The sequence below is a fragment of the Sus scrofa genome, chromosome 3, assembly GCF_054392235.1.
Source record: "Sus scrofa isolate SSC_HxYL_T2T_F1_AM1 chromosome 3, Sscrofa_HxYL_maternal_Yorkshire_Landrace_v2.0, whole genome shotgun sequence".
Taxonomy (NCBI): domain Eukaryota; kingdom Metazoa; phylum Chordata; class Mammalia; order Artiodactyla; family Suidae; genus Sus; species Sus scrofa.
In genome coordinates this window covers 122,620,024-122,637,657 of record NC_139385.1, presented here as the reverse complement: position 1 = coordinate 122,637,657, position 17,634 = coordinate 122,620,024, and the positions used below count along the sequence as shown (strand labels likewise).

Below are 17,634 nucleotides of genomic sequence, written 5' to 3'. Positions count from 1 at the left end.
TAGGGAGTTCCTGTTGTGGCACAGCAGAAATGAATCTAGCTGGAACCATGAGGTTGCAGGTTCGATCCCTGGCCTCACTCAGTGGGTTAAGGATCAGGCGTTGCCATGAGCTGTGGTGTAGGTCGCAGACGTGGCTTGGTGCTGGTGTTGCTGTGGCTGTGGTGTAGGCCGGCAGCTGTAGCTCTGATTGGAACCCTAGCCTTGGAACCTCTGTATGCTATGGGTGTGGTCCTAAAGACAAAAACAAAAATAAATAGAAGGTATTGATCACTGTAAACTAGTACTAGTTCAGAAAAGTTTGGTAAATTGGGGCTAGATAATTCTGTAATTAAATTAAGTCATATCCAGTAAAATGACTACAGGCTAAAGGAGCTTATTGATGAATTACTGTCAAACCTGAGGAAAAACTTTAGAGGTGTGTCACAGAACTCTACCCAGACTGAACCTTGTTAATTATGTGTATTAATGAGTTGAAGATATAGCAGTTATGCATGTTTATAGATTAAATTAGGATTGTTGAATTTTGGAGGAAATGCAAGGATTCAGAAGTAACCTAGAATCCTGTACGTCAGCCAAGTCTTTGCAAGATTAAGTTCAGTAGAAAAATATGAAATGTTGGGTACTCTCCCCCCAAATTAATGGATCTTCATTAAGGGATTGAAAGGACTTTTTTAGCATTAAAAAAGTCCTGTCTTATTCTTTTTTGTCACTACCTCCCCAGATCAGGAGTGAGTAATTTGTGCACCTATTGCCATCCTTATTTGAACATTCCGATTTTTGTCTAAGTAAATGCTTCAAGCCCCATGGAACACTCAGCTAACTGCATGGAGGGGACACTGGAGACAAGAGGCCCAGATAGGCAATGCTTACCTCATGGCTGACTGCCCACCTACTCTTAAGAGGCAGTGACTAGCACTCTAACTGCAACAACTTTAATTTACTCCATTGGACTGGAATTTCCTCAGTGGCTGGCACCAGTCTGTTAAAGAGCCAGCGAATTGGGTGGCTTAATGATGTAAGTGCAAAAGATTACAAAATTTTAGACACCTGGAAAGCCAGTTGCGTAGTGGGATTTACAGAAAAGTTTAGTCTCTCGAGGCTTTAACACTGAGAACCAGCAGATCTCTCCCCTAATTCTAGATCTATATGCCCAATTTCCTTTTTATATTGCATTATCTAATAGATACCTCAAACTTAACATGCTGAAAATTGAGTTTCTGACTCTCCTACATAGACCTCCATACTTGTTCCTCCTGCAACCTTCCACATGTTAATAACTGGGTAACTTCATCATTCTAGTTGTTCAGACCAAAAAACTGTGACCCTAGACTTATTTTTTTCACATCTATACCTTAAAGAAAGCAAGCATCCTACCATTTTTCACCACCTCCACCACTAAACCCTGCTTTGTCATCTCTTGCCTCAAGTATTGTAATAACTTTCCAAGTAGTGCCCCTTTTGATCTTTCTTCCCTACAGTCTTTTCTTCATAGCAGCCAGAGTTAATCTTTTAGAAACTCAAATCATGTCTTTTCTACTCAGAAGCATCCAAAGGCTTCTCATCTCACACAGGGTAAAAGGCAGAGTCCTTATCATGGCTTTACATACATGGTCTGCCAACTCTCCTCTCTTATATTTTTCATTTTATCTCCCATCTTTGTTCACTCCACTCCAGCTATGCTGGCCTCCTTGTAATTACTCAGACAGACCAAAGGCACTCCCACCTCAGGGTCTTTGCATTTGCCATTCCTCTTACCTGGATTGCTTTCCCCCTGATATTAGTATGCTTCATGTCCTAACTTCTTTCAGGACTCTGCTTAAATGTCACCTTGGAGAAACTTTTCTTACCACCCTTGAGTAATATCTCAATGGAATAAAAATTGAAGAGTCCATAAATAAGTCCTCACATTTATGTTCAATTGAGTTTTGGCAAGAGCTAAGAAAATACAATGGGGAATAGGTGTTTTTTAAACAAATTGTGCCCAAACAACTGGATGTCCATGTGCAAAAGAATGCACTTGGACCCGTACTCCATGTTATATATAAAAACTAACTCAAAATGGATCAAGACCTAAAACTTAAGAGCCAGAAACTGTAAAATTCTTAAAACATAAGGGTTATGACTTTGGATTAGGTTTCTTAGAAATAATGCCAGAAGCACAAGTAACAATAGAAAATATAGATAAAATGGACATCATCAAATTTCAAAACTGTTCTTTAAAGGATACCATTAAGAAAGTGAAGAGAGGAGTTCCTGTTGTGGTGCAGTGGTTAACGAATCCGACTAGGAACCGTGAGGTTGTGCGTTCGATCCCTGGCCTTGCTCAATGGGTTAGGGATCTGATGTTGCCGTGAGCTGTGGTGTAGGTTGCAGGTGCGGCTTGGATCCTGCATTGCTGTTGCTCTGGCGTAGGCCGGTGGCTACAGCTCCAATTAGACCCCTAGCCTGGGAACCTCCATGTGCCGTGGGAGCAGCCCTAGAAAAGGCAAAAAAAAGAAAAAAAAAGAAAGTGAAGAGAAACCCACAAACTAGGAGAATATTTTTGTAAATCATCTACCTTATAAGGGACTTGTATCTACCTGTTGTGTAGCGCAGAGAACTATATCCAATCACTTGTGATAGAACATGATGGAAGATAATATGAGAAAAAGAATGCATATATATGTATGACTAGAGCATTGGGAACTATATCCAATCATTTGCGATAGAACATGATGGAAGATAATACAAGAAAAAGAATGTGACTGGGTCACTTTGCTGTATAGCAGAAGTTGACAGAACATTGTAAATCAACTATAATAATTTTTAATGTAAGGAAATATAAAATACATAAAGAGCTTTTACAACTCAGGTAATAGACAACACAATTTTTTAAGACCAAAGGATCTGAATATGCATTTCTTCAAAAAATATATACAAATAGGCAAAATCAGCTCAAAAGAAACATCATTAGCCATCAGAAAAATGCAAAATCAAAACCACAAGGAGATATCACTTTATACCCAGGAGGATGGCTGTAATTGTTTAAAAAGACAGTATAACAAGTATTGGCAAGGATGCGGAGAAACTGGACCCTTCATACACTTCTGGTGGAAATGTAAAACAATGTAGTTGCTTCAGAAAACAGTTTGGCAGTTCTTCAAATGGTAAACAGAGTTACCATATTACCTAGAAGTCCTAGTTTTATACCCAAAGGAAATGAAAACTGTGTCCACACAAAAACCTGTATATGAATGTTCATAGCCTTATTCATAATAGTCAAGGCAGTAGTTGTGCAAACAACCCAAATGTCCATCAGCTAATGAATGGATAGACAGAATAGCCATACAATGATACATGACTTGGCAATTCAAATGAATGAAGTACTGATACATGGATGAACCCTGAAAACATTATGCTAAGTGAAAGAAGCCAGTCATAAAGGACCACATGTTGTATGATTCCATTTATATCAAGTGTGAAGAATATCCAAAGAGACAGAAAGTAGTTGCCTGGGACTCCAGGGAAGGAGGACTGGAGTATGCCTGCTCTCTCTATGGTGATAAAAATGTTTTCAAATTGACTGGGGAGTTCCCTGGTGTCTCAGCGACTTAAGGATCCAGCGTTGTCACTGCTGTAGCTCGGGTCACTGTTGTGGCGTAAGTTCAATCCCTGACCTGGGAACTTGTGCATGCCACAGGCACAGCCAAAAAAATAAAACAATAAAGTAAAATAAAATTGACTTTAGTAATGATTGTGCAACCCCCAAAATACCAAAAGCCATTAAATTGTATACTGTAAATGGGTGAATTTTATGGTATTTGAGTTATACTCAATAAAGCTGTTAAAATAACAAGTACTACATCCCACTATTACTCTGTACTTTTCCTAGTTTTCTTTGTAGCACTTAAAACACTATATAATATAGTCTATTTTACTTGTCTTGCTAATGTCTATTTCCCCCTACTAGAATGTAAATTCCAGAAAGGTCTTTATATTGTGTTTATTGCATCTGCATTGTCTAGAACAGTGCCTGACTTGTAGTAGGTACTCAGTAAATATCACTGACTGACAAAATGAACTTAAAACTTCTGATTCTTTTTTATAGCTTCATATCTATGGAAAAAAACAAGGATCTACTGTATAGCCAGGGAACTATATTCAATATCTTGTAATAACCTATAATAGAAAAGAATCTGAAAAACAATATAAAATTGAATCACTTTATGCCTGGAATATTGTTAATCAACTATGCTTCAATAAAAAATAAAATTAAAATTAAAAAACAAGCAAAACTATAAAACAGTTATTCACTGAGCTCCCTTTGCACTGCCCCTTATCCAGATATCCAGATAGGTAAGTTTTTTTTCCCCTCCTTTGGTTGTTCAAATCAGGTACATTTGAATCATGTTGGTATATAGAAAACTAAATTATCTAGTAGATTTTATCCTGCTCTCTCTCAAGTATTCATTTATGAGTAAGACTCCAAGTTCAGCGTTGTGGAAGTTTATTATAGAAAAGTATTACATCACACTTGTCCTGAAGTTTGCTTCATTATAGTAGCAAGACCTGCTGTTAGAAAGTTAGTGCTGGAGTTCCTGTTGTGGTGCAGTGGTTAACAAATCCGACTAGGAACCATGAGGTTGCGGGTTCGATCCCTGGCCTTGCTCAGTGGGTTAAGGGTCTAGTGTTGCCGTGAACTGTGGTGTAGGTTGCAGACTCAGCTCGGATCCCATGTTGCTGTGGCTCTGGTGTATGCCAGCATCTACAGCTCCGATTAGACCCCTAGCCTGGGAATCTCCATATGCCACCGGAGCAGCTCTAGAAAAGGCGAAAAGACAGGAAAAAAAAAAAAAAAGTTAATGCCAACCCATTTTTCAGTCACGTATCCTAAAATAAACTTATGATAGTAGCTGGAAACTAGCTTACCATAATTATACATTTGCATTTTGCCTTACAAATTTATATTTTCATATAAATTAATTTCTTAATATTTCCCTTGTGGTGCAGCAGGTTAAGTATCTGTGGACACTGCAGTGGTCTGGGTCACAGCTGTGCTGTGGGTTTGATCCCTGGCCTAGGAACTTACACATACCTCAGACATAGCCCCCCCCCAAAAAAAATTATCTTCTTATCCTCACAAAAATACCTATGAGGGTTGTAGCATTCTCATTTTATAGCTGATGAAACTGAGGACCAAGGAGGTTGAGATTTACCAAGATGATACATCAATTAAGTGGCAGAGCCAGAACTTGACTTCACATCTAATGGCTTCCCAGTGTTCTGTTTTCTCTGACACCTATCCTCCATTTCTCAAGTTGATTAGTTTAGAAAATGTGTTTATATACAAATGTATGTTGCTTTTACCCCAAGACAACAACAACAAAATACATATATATACACAGAGACCCCATTCTTGAAAGGCACATGCAGGCTTTCATGTGCTCTGCATCCCAGGGCAAAGCAGAGATTCCATAGGAATCTGGGTGAGGCCTGCCTGTTGTTCTTAGAGGATCTCCTGGGAACGCAGGGTGACTGTAGCTCATTGTGTGGGAAGGACTTTGGGGGCAAAGATCTCAGGAATAATCATCAGCCTGTGTTACTCTAGAGGTGGCCATTTTGGAAAAATCTGGCTCTACCCATGAGGGCTGAGAAGCTCCAGGCCAAACAATAATCCAGGTGGGATCACAGTCTCAACCATCAGCAAAGAGGCTGCCTAAAGGCCACCCCCAAACACATAGCCACCTCTAATCTCAACCCAGAGACAAAGCCCCAACAACCAGAGGGGTAAGAATCAGCTCTGCCTACCAGTGGGCAGGCACCAGTCCCTTCCATCAGGAAGCCTACAGCAAGCCCCTGTAACACCTTCAGCCACAAGGGGGTGGACATCAGAAGCAAGACAGGTCACAACTCTATTGTCTGCAAAAAGGACATCACACCAAAAATCTATGCAAAATGAAAAGGCAGAGAATTATATATAACTCAGGGAAGGGAGCAAGAAAACAAAAACAGCTAAGTGACCTGGACATTATCAACCTCCATGAAAAAGACTTTAGACTGATGATAATGAAGATGATTCAAGATATTAGAAATAAACTGGAGGCAAAGATTGATAAATTACAAGAAATATTGAGCAAAGAAATACAAGATTTAAGGATTAAACAAGGAGAGATGCAAAATAGAATAACTGAAATAAATTCTTTAGAAGCAACCAACAGCAGAATACAGGAGACAGAATAAGTGAAGTGGAGAACAGACTAGTGGAAATTATTGATGTGGGACAGAAAAGAGAAAAAAGATTGAAAAGAAATGAAAATAGTCTAAGAGAATTCTGGGACAATGTTAAACACACCAACATCTGTATTATAGGGGTGCCAGAATGAAAAGAGAGAAAGAAAGGGCCAGAGAAAATATTTGAAGAGATAACAGCCAAAAACTTCCCTAACATGGGAAAGGAACCACTCCCTCAAATCCAGGAAGCACTCCCTCAAATCCAGAAGTACCATATAAAATAAACCCAGGGAGGAACATCCCAAGACACATATTAATAAAATCGAGCAAAATTAAAGACAACAAGAAAATATTGAAAGCACCTAGAAGAAAAGAAATTAACATCATAAAAGGCAACACCAATAACGTTATGGGCAGATTTTTCAGCACCAACTCTGCAGGCCAGAAGAGAGTGGCATGATATACTTATGAAAGGAAAAAATTCTCCAAACCAAGATTACTTTACCTAGCAAAGCTGTCATTCAGATTTGAAGGAGAAATCAAAAGCTTTACAGACAAGAAAAAGCTAAGAGAATTCAGCACTACTAAACCAGCTTTACAACAAATACTAAAGGAACTTCTCTAGGTGGAAAAGAAAAGGCCACAACCAGAAACAAAAATATCTCAAATGACAAGTTCACCAGTAAAGGCATACACACAGTAAAGGTAGGAAAACATCCACCCACAAATATGCTACCAAAATCAGAAATCCTGAGAAGAAGGGGGTACAAATGAAGGACCTTGGAGATGCACTTGCAATTAAGAGAACAGAAACTTTAAAAAATCGTGTGTGTGTGTGTGTGTGTGTGTGTGTGTGTGTGTGTGTGTGTGTGTTCCTGTATTAAAACTTCAGGGTAACTGCAAACCAAAAAGCCACAATAGATACACACACAAATAAGAAAAAGCAACTCAAATGCAACACTAAAGATAGTCATCAAACCACCAAGAGAAGAGAACAAGAGAAGAAGGGAACAAAAAAGAGCAACAAAAACAAATCCAGAACCGTTACTAATAAAATGGCAATAAGAACATACATATCAATAATTACCTTAAATGGACGAAATCCCCTCACCAAAAGACATAGGCTGGATAAATGGATAACAAAACAAGACCCATATATGTACTGTCTTCAAGAGACCCACTTCAGTTCTAGGGACACGTAAAAATTGAAAGTGAGAGAATGGAAGAAAATATTCCATGCAAACAGGAATCAAAAGAAAGCTGGAGTAGCAATACTTATTTAAGACAAAATAGACCTTAAAATAAAGAATAGTATAAGAGACAAAGGACATTACATAATGATCAAAGGATCAATCAAAGAGGAATATAAAACAATTGTAAATATATATGCACCCAATATAGGATAACCTCAATATATAAGGCAACTGCTCACAACCTTAAAAGGAGAAATTGACAATAACACAATAATAGTGGGGGCCTTTAACACCCCACTTACAGCAATGGACAGATCTTCCAGACAGAAAATCAACAAGGAAACACAGGACTTAAATGACACATTAGATCAGATGGATTTAATAGATTTTTATAGAACATTCCATCCAGAAGCAGCACACAGAACACATTTTTCTTGAATGCACACAGAACATTCTCTAGCATTTATCACATTCTGGGTCACAAATCAAGCCTTGGTAACATTAAGAAAATTGAAATCGTATCAAGCATCTTTTCTAACCACAACACTATATGAATGGAAATCAACAATAAGGAAAAAAAAACTGCAAAAAACACAAAGCTGTGGAGACTAAACATGCTACTGAACAACCAATGGATCACTGAAGACATGAAAGAAGAAATTTTAAAGTGCCTAGAAGCAAATGACAACAAAGAGACAACACTCCAAGAGCTATGGGATGCAGCAAAAGCAGTTCTAAGAGGAAATTAGAGCAATATAAGCCTACATCTATCATCAAGAAATATTTAATGACTGCACAGAATTGTGGAGAAGGCATTTGAGAGGGAGGTGTATGAGGGACTATTCTGGTTCGGAGGGGGCTTTCAGAACAGGTTACATGAACTAAAAGATATATCTGAGTGCTAACGTGTATATGCTGAATCCTAATATAGCATTAACAATATAACAAAATCTGAAATCTGGAATTTCTAGAAAAGCGGGACTTAGACTGGGCATTGAAGGAAAAGCAATACTAAGACAAATAAAGGGAAAAGACACAGAAAATAAAGATATAGAAATGTTGAGGGAAAATAGTAGATAAATATAAAGGAATAAGAAAATTTGATATTCTACTTCCTCACCTTGGGTATCTTTGAACCTAATTTTACATTGTCATAGAAATGCATATATTTAGAGTTAACATCTTTTTTTTTTTTTTTTTTTTTGGTTTTTTAGGGCCACCCCTGCAGCATATGGAAATTCCAGGGCTAGGGGTGGAAGTGGAACTGCAGCTGCTGGCCTACGTCACAGCCTCAGGAATGAGGGATCCCAGCCATGTCTGCAACCTACACCACAGCTCATGGCAATGCTGGATCCTTAACCTACTGAGTGAGGCCAGGGATTGAACCTGAGTCCTCATGGATGCTAGTCGGGTTTGTTACTGCTGAGCCATAATGGAAACTCCTAGAGTTAACACCTTTATTTATTTCTGTCTTTTAAAAGATATATAATCTTATTACATGTCTTTCGTCAAAAACTTTTTTGAAGGATTTAAGAAGATTTGTAAATTCAATACTTTAGAAATTATCATAACCAGTATTCCCTATGCATTATTTTGCGGGAGCCCCAATAACCCCATTTTCTCAGGGAATTGGGGGGGGTTGTATTTTTTAATTAAAGTATAGCTGATTTACAATGTTCTGCCAATTTCTGCTATACAGCAAAGTGACCCAGTCATACATATATACACATCATTTTTTAATGTTATCTTCCATCATGGTCTATCCCAGGAGTTTGGATCTATTTCCCTGTGCTATACAGTAGGACCTTATTGTCTATCCATTCTAAATGTAACAGTTTGCATCTGCTAACTTCAAATTCCCAGTCCATCCCACTCCCTCCCACCTCCCCCTTGGCAACCATAAGTCTGTTCTCTATGTCTGAGTCTGCTTCTGTTTTATAGATAGGTTCGTTTGTGCCACATTTTGGATTCTACATATAAGTGATATCATATGGTATTTGTCTTTCTCTTTCTGACTTACTTAGAATGATAATCTCTAGTTGCATCCATGTTGTTGCAAATGGCATTATTTTCTTTCTTATGGCTGAGTAGTAAGGGGAAACTGGTTTTAATCTGGGATTTCTAAGGTTTTCATTCTTAACATCAAAAACCTTCTTTCTTCTTTTTTTCCAAACAAAATTTTACACACAATCCCCCAAATTAGGGTTCTCCGCCTGCTCTGTCTTCCCTTAGCCCCTCCTGGGACCCCTACTGTCTGTGAAACCTAGGGCTCCTCAACAAAGTTTGAAAATTAATGGTCTGGGCAATTAATAAAGCACTGTCTAGCTCTCAAATTCTACAGTTCTCATTTACCTTGGGTCATTGATAAGTGCAACTAAACATTTTTCTTAGAAGTAACATTTAACATTCTATTTAGAAGTTTTAGACACCTGTGAGATCAGCAGGTAGGTACACTTCCCTAGTTTGTCTTCTTAAATGGCTATCATTTGCCAGATGTTTATTATATGATAAAAACTTTACATATATTTAACCTTCAGGGATGTCCTATGAGGCAGAGAGTACCCCCCAGTTTTAGATATAAAGAAATCGAGGCTCAGAAAGTTTAAGTAACTTGTACAGCATCATACAACTAGCAAGTGGCAGAGCCAGAATAAGAAACTAAGTCTATCCTGATTCTAAAGGCAGTTTTATCTAACACTAGAGAACAATGGCTGAAATGTAGTGGGGAACTTAAGTACTTTCTAAATAATTCCTCATCTAATCCTTGTAACAACTCTCTAAAATAGACACAATTATTCTGTCCATACTACAGATGAGAAAACAGGAACAGAGAGGTTAAACAATTTACCTATGTTCTTATTCACTGTATTTCTTGCCACAATTGCAAACATTTTATAATTAGCCTAACATATATAGCTGGAAACTTCAATTAAATGTATTATTTTCAACCCAATACATTCCAAAGTTAAAAATGATGTATTGTTTTGGGCTAACTGTATTATCTTTCCCAGACTTAGAACGTCCAGAATTGAAAGACTTGGAAAGTTGCTTCAGTTCTATTTTCTGTTTGAAATAATTTAAACACTTTGTCAGTTATTATCTTAAGGATCCAAGCAATGAATATATAAGTAATACTGTCTTATCTGGAGATGCTTTTTTTTTAAACATCAGTGACAAATTTTTAGATCTATTTTAGAGATAGCTATTCTTGAGTTACAATTTTTGTACTTAATTTTACTAAATTTTATAATTCTGGGAGTTCTCATTGTGGCTCAGTGGAAAGGAATCCAACTAGCATCCATGAGGATGTGGGTTCAATCCCTGGCCTCACTCAGTCAGTTAAGGATCTGGCATTGCCATGAGCTATGTTGTAGGTCACAGTCAGGGCTCGGATCTGGTGTTGCTGTGGCTGTGGCGCAGGCTGGCAGCTATAGCTCCGATTCAACTTCCATATGCTGTGGATGCTGCCCTAAAAAAAAAGAAAAAAAAAGAAAGAAAAGAAAAGAAAGAAAGAAAGAAAGAAAAAAAAAGAAAAGAAAATTCTGTTAAAAATTCTAAAAGAAAGCTTTCCACTTTAGGTTATGGCCATTGCTCCAACGCATTATATATGGCAACGAGAACGCTCTGTGCATCACAGTGGAGCTGTTAGAAACTACAACAGAGATGAAGTTCAATTGCCCCGGGGACCTAGTGCCACGCCAGTAGATTGTTCACTCTGTGGTAAAAAAGGAAGATATGTTAGACTGGGATTGTCTTCATCATCTTCATCCAGCGATACAGTAGAGGTGGTGGAGAAACAGTCTCAAGAATCACACAATTCATTCTCAATGGACATAATAGTTGATCCTTCTCAAGCTTATAGCTATCCTCAAGGTATGATTTAGCAATATGCCAGATTTATGCAAATTATTAGTCCAATTCATCTGTTGACCTGTATGTAGTCAGTCCTGATAGGCAGGGGTACATAATAATTTATATATTACAACCATATGAGTTATATTAGTATTGAAAGTATTCCCCTTTCCAGTTACTACTTTTTGCCTTGGTATCTGTTTTGTGATAGCTTACCTGAACTAAGAAATTTGAATGTGACTTTTATTAAATTGAAACCTAATATACCGTGAATTTCAAGTATTTTAAGAACCCAAACTATTTTCTTTGAAATGTTTATTTTATTCAAAATAAGTTTTAAGAAGAAAATAAATTTACTTGTAATCTCACCATCCAGCTTTATCAGTGATTAACTATTGTTTTTTTTCTATCCACTTTTTAAAATTGGGATAAAATTCACGTATAACTTTATATTAGCATAGGTTTGCAACATAATGACTTGGTATTTGTTGCAAAGGATTAACAAGTTAACATCCACCAGTACACATAGTTAAAGTATTTTCTTTGTAGAGATGAGAAATTTTAAGACACACTCTCTTCGCAACTGTCAAATATACAATATTGTTAACTATGGTCACCATGCTATACGTTATATCCCCAGAACTCACTTATTACTGGAAGTTTGTATTGTCCACTATCTTCGCCAATTCCCCGCTTCTCCCCAGCACCTCTGGCAGCCACCATTTTGACTTTTGACTTTTTTTATTTTTTTTTTAATTTTTTGAGGAACCTCCATGCTGTTTTCCACAGTGGCTGCATCCAGCACTGCACAGGGGTTCCCTTTTCTCCACGTCCTCACCAACACTGCTATTTCTTGTTAACAGCCATTCTAACAAGTGTGAGATGATTATCTCCTTGTGGTTTTGATTTGCATTTCCCTGCTTATTATGCATTATTGCATTTCCCTCTTCACTGTGTTGAACACCTTTCACTTATCTGTTGGCCATTTGTATGTCTTCTTTAGAAAAATGTCTATTCATTTCCTCTGCCTAATTTTCAAATTGAAGTATAGTTGATTTACAATGTCGAGTTAATTTCTGTTATATAGTAAAGTGATTCAGTTATACATATACTCTTTTCCATTATGATTTATCATAGGATATTGACTGTAGTTCCCTATCATTCTATTTACAACAGTTTGAATCTACTAACTCAAGCTCCCACTCCATTTCCTCTGCCCCCCACCACCTTTCCCCTTTGGCAACCACAAGTCTGTTCTCTATGTCTGAATCTGTTTCTATTTCCATTGTCCATTTTTTAATTGGATTTTTTTTCAGTTGAGTTGTAGGAGTTCTTTGTATATTTCGGTTATTAAACTCTTGTCAGATACATGATTTGAAAATATTTTCTCCCATTCTATAGGTTGTCTTTTCATTTTGTTGATGGTTTCCTATAGTATACAGAAGCTTTTTAGTTTGATGTAGTCTCACTGTTTATTTTTGCTTTTGTTGTCTTTGCTTTTGATGTGAAATCCAGAAAACAATTGCCAAAGACCAATGTTAAGGATCTTATCTTCTGTTTCTCTAAGGGTTTTATGGTTTCAGGTGTTACATTCAAGTCTTTCATCCATTTTGTCTATTTTGTCTTTTCAGGGCCACACCCATAGCTTATGGGGGTTCCCAGGCTGGGAATCAAATTGGAGCTGTAGTTGCCAGCTTACACCACAGCCACAGCAACGTGAGATCTGAGCCACGTCTGCTACTTACTACACTCAAGGCAACACCCAATCCTTAACCCACTGAGTGAGGCCAGGGATCAAACCTGTGTCCTCATGAAAGTTAGGCAGATTCATTTCCGCTGAGCCATTATGGGAACTCCTTTAATCCATTTTGAATTGATTTTTGTGTACGTGTAAGATAGTGATCCAATTTCATTCTTTTAAGTGTGGCTGTCCAGTTTTTCCAACTCCATTTATTGAAGGGATGCTCTTTCTCCAACTATATATTTTTGGCTGCTTTATCATAAATTAACCATGTATGTGTGGGTTTATTTCTGGGCTGTCTATTCTGTTTTGTTTTTTCTTTGTTTTGTTTTGTTTTTGTCTTTTTGCCTTTTCTTGAGCCGCTCCCTCGGCATATGGAGAGTCCCAGGCTAGGGGTCGAATCAGAGCCATAGCCGCTGGCCTATGCCAGAGCCACAGCAGCATGGGATCCGAGCTGTGTCTTCGACCCACACCACAGCCCATGGCAACACTGGATCCGTAACCCACTGAGCAAGGCCAGGGATCGAACCCGCAACCTCATGGTTCCTAGTCGGATTTGTTAACCACTGAGCCACGACAGGAACTCCATAGGCTGTCTATTCTGTTCCACTGATTTTGTATTTTTTTATGCCAATACCATACTGTTTTGATGGTTAAAGATTTGTAATACTATATACTTTTCTATTTGTTTTCTCTTTTTAAAAAACAGAATCATACTATATTTCTGCTTGAGTTTTTTCACTTATCATAAAGTATTTCTGGAGTTCAACAGAATTTTTTCACTTATCATAAAGCATTTCTGTGGCACAACAGGATTGGCAGCATCTCTGGAGGGCTGAGAGGCAGGTTCAATCCCTGGCCTAGCACAGTGGATTAAGGATCCAGTATTGCTGCAACTGTAGCGTAGGACGCAACCGTGACTAGGAACTGATCCCTAGCCCCTGGCCCTGGAACTCTATATGCTGCAGGACAGCCAAAAAAAAAAAAAAAAAATATATATATATATATATATATATAAAGCATTTCTTTATATATATATATATATATATATATATATATTAAGCATTTCTTTATGTCATTATTTAGTCTTTGAAAACCTGATTTTTAGGAGTTCCCGTCATGGTGCAGTGGTTAGCGAATCCGACTAGGAACCATGAGGTTGGGGGGTTCGATCCCTGGTCTTGCTCAGTGGGTTAACAATCCGGCGTTGCCGTGAGCTGTGGTGTAGGTTGCAGACGTGGCTCAGATCTTGCGTTGCTGTGGCTCTGGCGTAGGCTGGCAGCTACAGCTCCAATTCGACCCCTAGCCTGGGAACCTCCATATGCCGTGGGAGCGGCCCAAGAAATTGCAAAAAAAAAAAAGAAAACCTGATTTTTAGTTGTGACATGGTATAATACCATAATTTATTTGCATATGTCTTTTTTGTTGGGATTTAAGTGGTTTCGAACAATGATATATTAATTTGAAAATAATCACATGAACTGGAAATACTTTGTCAACCACACCCTAATTTTCATTTAAATTATAATTTAAATATAAATTCCTCTGACATTTCTCAATTTGAAACAGAATCAGAATAATATTCTACCAGCAGTGATCCTTTTTATTTTTTTTTTAATCTTTTTTTTTCTATTTTATTTTATTTTATTTTGGCCTTTTTAGGGCCACACCTACAGCATATGGAAATTCCCAGGCTAGTAGCCGAATCAGAGCTGTACCACTGGCCACAGCCACAGTCACAGCAACAGCAAGGCGGGATCCGAGCTACATCTGCAACCTACGCCACAGCTCATGGAAATGCCGGCTCCTTAACCCACTGAGCGAGGCCAGGGATTGAATCTGAGTCCTCATGGATACTAGTCAGATTCGTTTCCGCTGAGCCACGATGAGAACTCTCCTTTTTACTTCTTATAAAGCCTTTCCCCAGGTTTTCAACCATCTGAAGGTAGGACTGGCAGATTTCTTATGGTTCTCACTAATTCTATAATAACATCCGCATTATTTCAAAATTTTACATATTTATTTTTACCTCCTCCTTATGAGATTGGCAGTGGTTACTAAAGTTTTACTAAAAGAGAAACTAGATTCTTAAGACTGTTTAACATAGGGGTCACGCCTCACATTGTTCCATTCCGTGGCCGTAGTAACCACTAAGCAAATTTAACTGACAGTATAGTCTCTTGTAACACCCCCAAGCATTATTTTTATTTGTTCATTCATATTTGAAGGTTTACTAGATGTTTAAAATGTCCCATGCAATATGTTAAGCATTTTATATTCATAATATCACTTAATATTCACAGGTAGATACTATTATCTCCACTTTGCAGATAAGGAAATAGAGGCTTAGAAAGGTTAAATGATTTATCCAAGGTGATAGAGTGGCATTTGAACCCAGGTCTATCTCTACTACAGCCTGAATTCCTAACAAAAAGGCTCTATTGCTTCCTTTGATGAAATCCTGCTTTCGGTAGTGAAAATAAGCTGCCACAGAAGTCTTCCAGCAGTCTCCTAAGGACTAAGGAATTGGTGAAAGCATTAAGAATGAAGTCCCTGATGAAAGGCTGTATGGAGTGATCTGGGAGAGAATTCCAACCATAATCTGAACAAATATTTACAGAAAGCAGAACAGAAGCACTTATATTTTATTCAAACTAGCCCCTGTAGATATCAAGAGTAGTCACACTCTATGTTTAGGCTTTGATATTTCAGTGGGAAATCAGAAGTTCCCTGGTAGTCTTGTGGTTAAGGACACAGCATTGACACTGCTGTGGCTCTGGTTTGATACCTAGTCCAGGAACTTTCACATGCTGTGGGCACAGCCAAAGGACCTGGGGAGTAAGGGGCTCTGTCAGTCACATCAGAAAACAAGCAGATCTTTGAGGGATTTGAGATGAAAATCGGGCCACCTGATTTATGGGAGCTGTAAATGGAACTGTACTTTCATCCTGTCCCTGGATGAGAGCCCTGACACCCTGGTTTAGGATACGTAGGAAGAAACAAGTATTACTCATTCCTGTTTTGTTCTGAGTATTAACTCAAGGTTAAATGTAAAACCTATTGTTTCAGGATGACAAAGCGTAGTCAATACAAAGAAAAATTATTGATCATACATATGCTGGACCAGTAAACGTTTACATTCATTTTCCCTCAATAGGCTTAACAAGGGAGTGGGCTTAATTGGGGGATAGATGGCCTGTGTAAGGGTAACACGACACTATCAGGAACAATGATCAGTCTCTTACTGCCTCAGTAGCTTCTAATTCCCAGTAGTGGCCTCTGCCAGCAAAATTTTCTTTGTTCAGTCCATACCAGGTGGTTGAAGTCACCTAAGGTCTGTGGTTTCAGACAACTCAATTCACCATTCTCCAAGACAGATGCGAAGAGTTGACGCTCTCTTCCAGGCTTTTATGTTAAAATGCTCGCAATAGATGGTTATCAATGCTTCCATCCTTCTTTCACACACAAGCAACTTCTTGCTTTTAAAGTTAAAAAATGTTTTTCTACCTTAAAATTTTTTTCTCAAAACAATGTGTTCAACAAACAAGTTTTACATAAACATGTCTATGACATTTATTAAGGACAAAATAGTTAATTTTTGATAAGGGGGGATAGATGGGGGCATTCTTTATAAATCTACATGCATCACAATCACCAATCGTGTGCTAGGTACCTTTTAAGGTAGTCTCGTTTAACACCTAGCCTCCCCAAGAAATCCTGAAGTGGCACTATTACATTCATTTTACTGATGAAGAAACAAACTCAGAAAAGTCACAGTTGCAGAGTAAAACAACAGCAGCAATAAAAACAGCAAGATGGGAATCCAGTACTATCTGAATAGACCGCACATTTTTTTTGTTTGTTTTTTGCTTTTTAGGGCTGCACCCATGGTATGTGGAGGTTCTCAGGCTAGGGGTCTAATTGGAGTTACAGCTGCCGGCCTAGCCAAAGCCACAGCAACGCCAGATCCCAGCAACGTCTGTGACCTACACCACAGATCACAGCAACGCCGGATCCTTAACCACTGAGCAAGGCCAGGGATGGAACCCGCAACCTCATGGTTCCTGGTCGGATTTGTTCCCTCTGTGCCATCATGGGAACTCCAGACTGCACACTTTTATACTAACTAAATGACATTGTTTCTCTTTACCTTATGTTGTCATAAGCCTTATGACACATAGGCTAGTCCATCTGAAAGTATGTATTATCTGAGGACTCCTCAGATTTTAGAGTGAGGCCAAGGGAAAAAAGCAACGTATCAAACCTTAGTCTTGGGTCATGTAGTCAGGCATGAGACATTCCAACTGTTATATAATCTAAAATCAAATAATTTTTCCTTAAAAAGAAATCCTCTCTGAACTTTACTTTTGTTATTATCACTGTTTCAGTCATCCCAGTTTAAAATCCTTAATGAAGATATAATCAGGGCTTATCAATTAATGATGTGATAAGGGCAGTGCTAATGATATGATCAATGCAAAAGATTACAGAATTAATTCTGTAGGGTGAGAGACATGGTAAAGTCTTCTCTAAGGAAGTAAGTTATGAGCTGGGCATTGACTGAATCCTGTTTTGCCCAGAGAAACAAGGGAAAGGGCTTCTGAACAGTGGATGAAAGTTTGAATATATATAGCTTCA

At 38.1% G+C, this 17,634-nt stretch overlaps 1 protein-coding gene across 6 annotated transcripts in view; it reads left to right on the top strand.

The window, feature by feature from the left end:
* The window catches only part of SPDYA (speedy/RINGO cell cycle regulator family member A), a 36,106-nt gene that overhangs the window by 16,184 nt on the left and 2,288 nt on the right, over positions 1 to 17,634 (top strand). For 5 of the 6 annotated variants that reach the window (XM_085015942.1, XM_021085896.2, XM_085015943.1 and 2 more), the window contains 1 exon segment: positions 10,982 to 11,276. The exons of the other annotated variant lie outside the window; for it this stretch is intronic. In XM_085015942.1, coding sequence (XP_084872068.1) covers positions 10,982 to 11,276 — 295 coding nt within the window. 6 annotated transcript variants of the gene reach the window in all.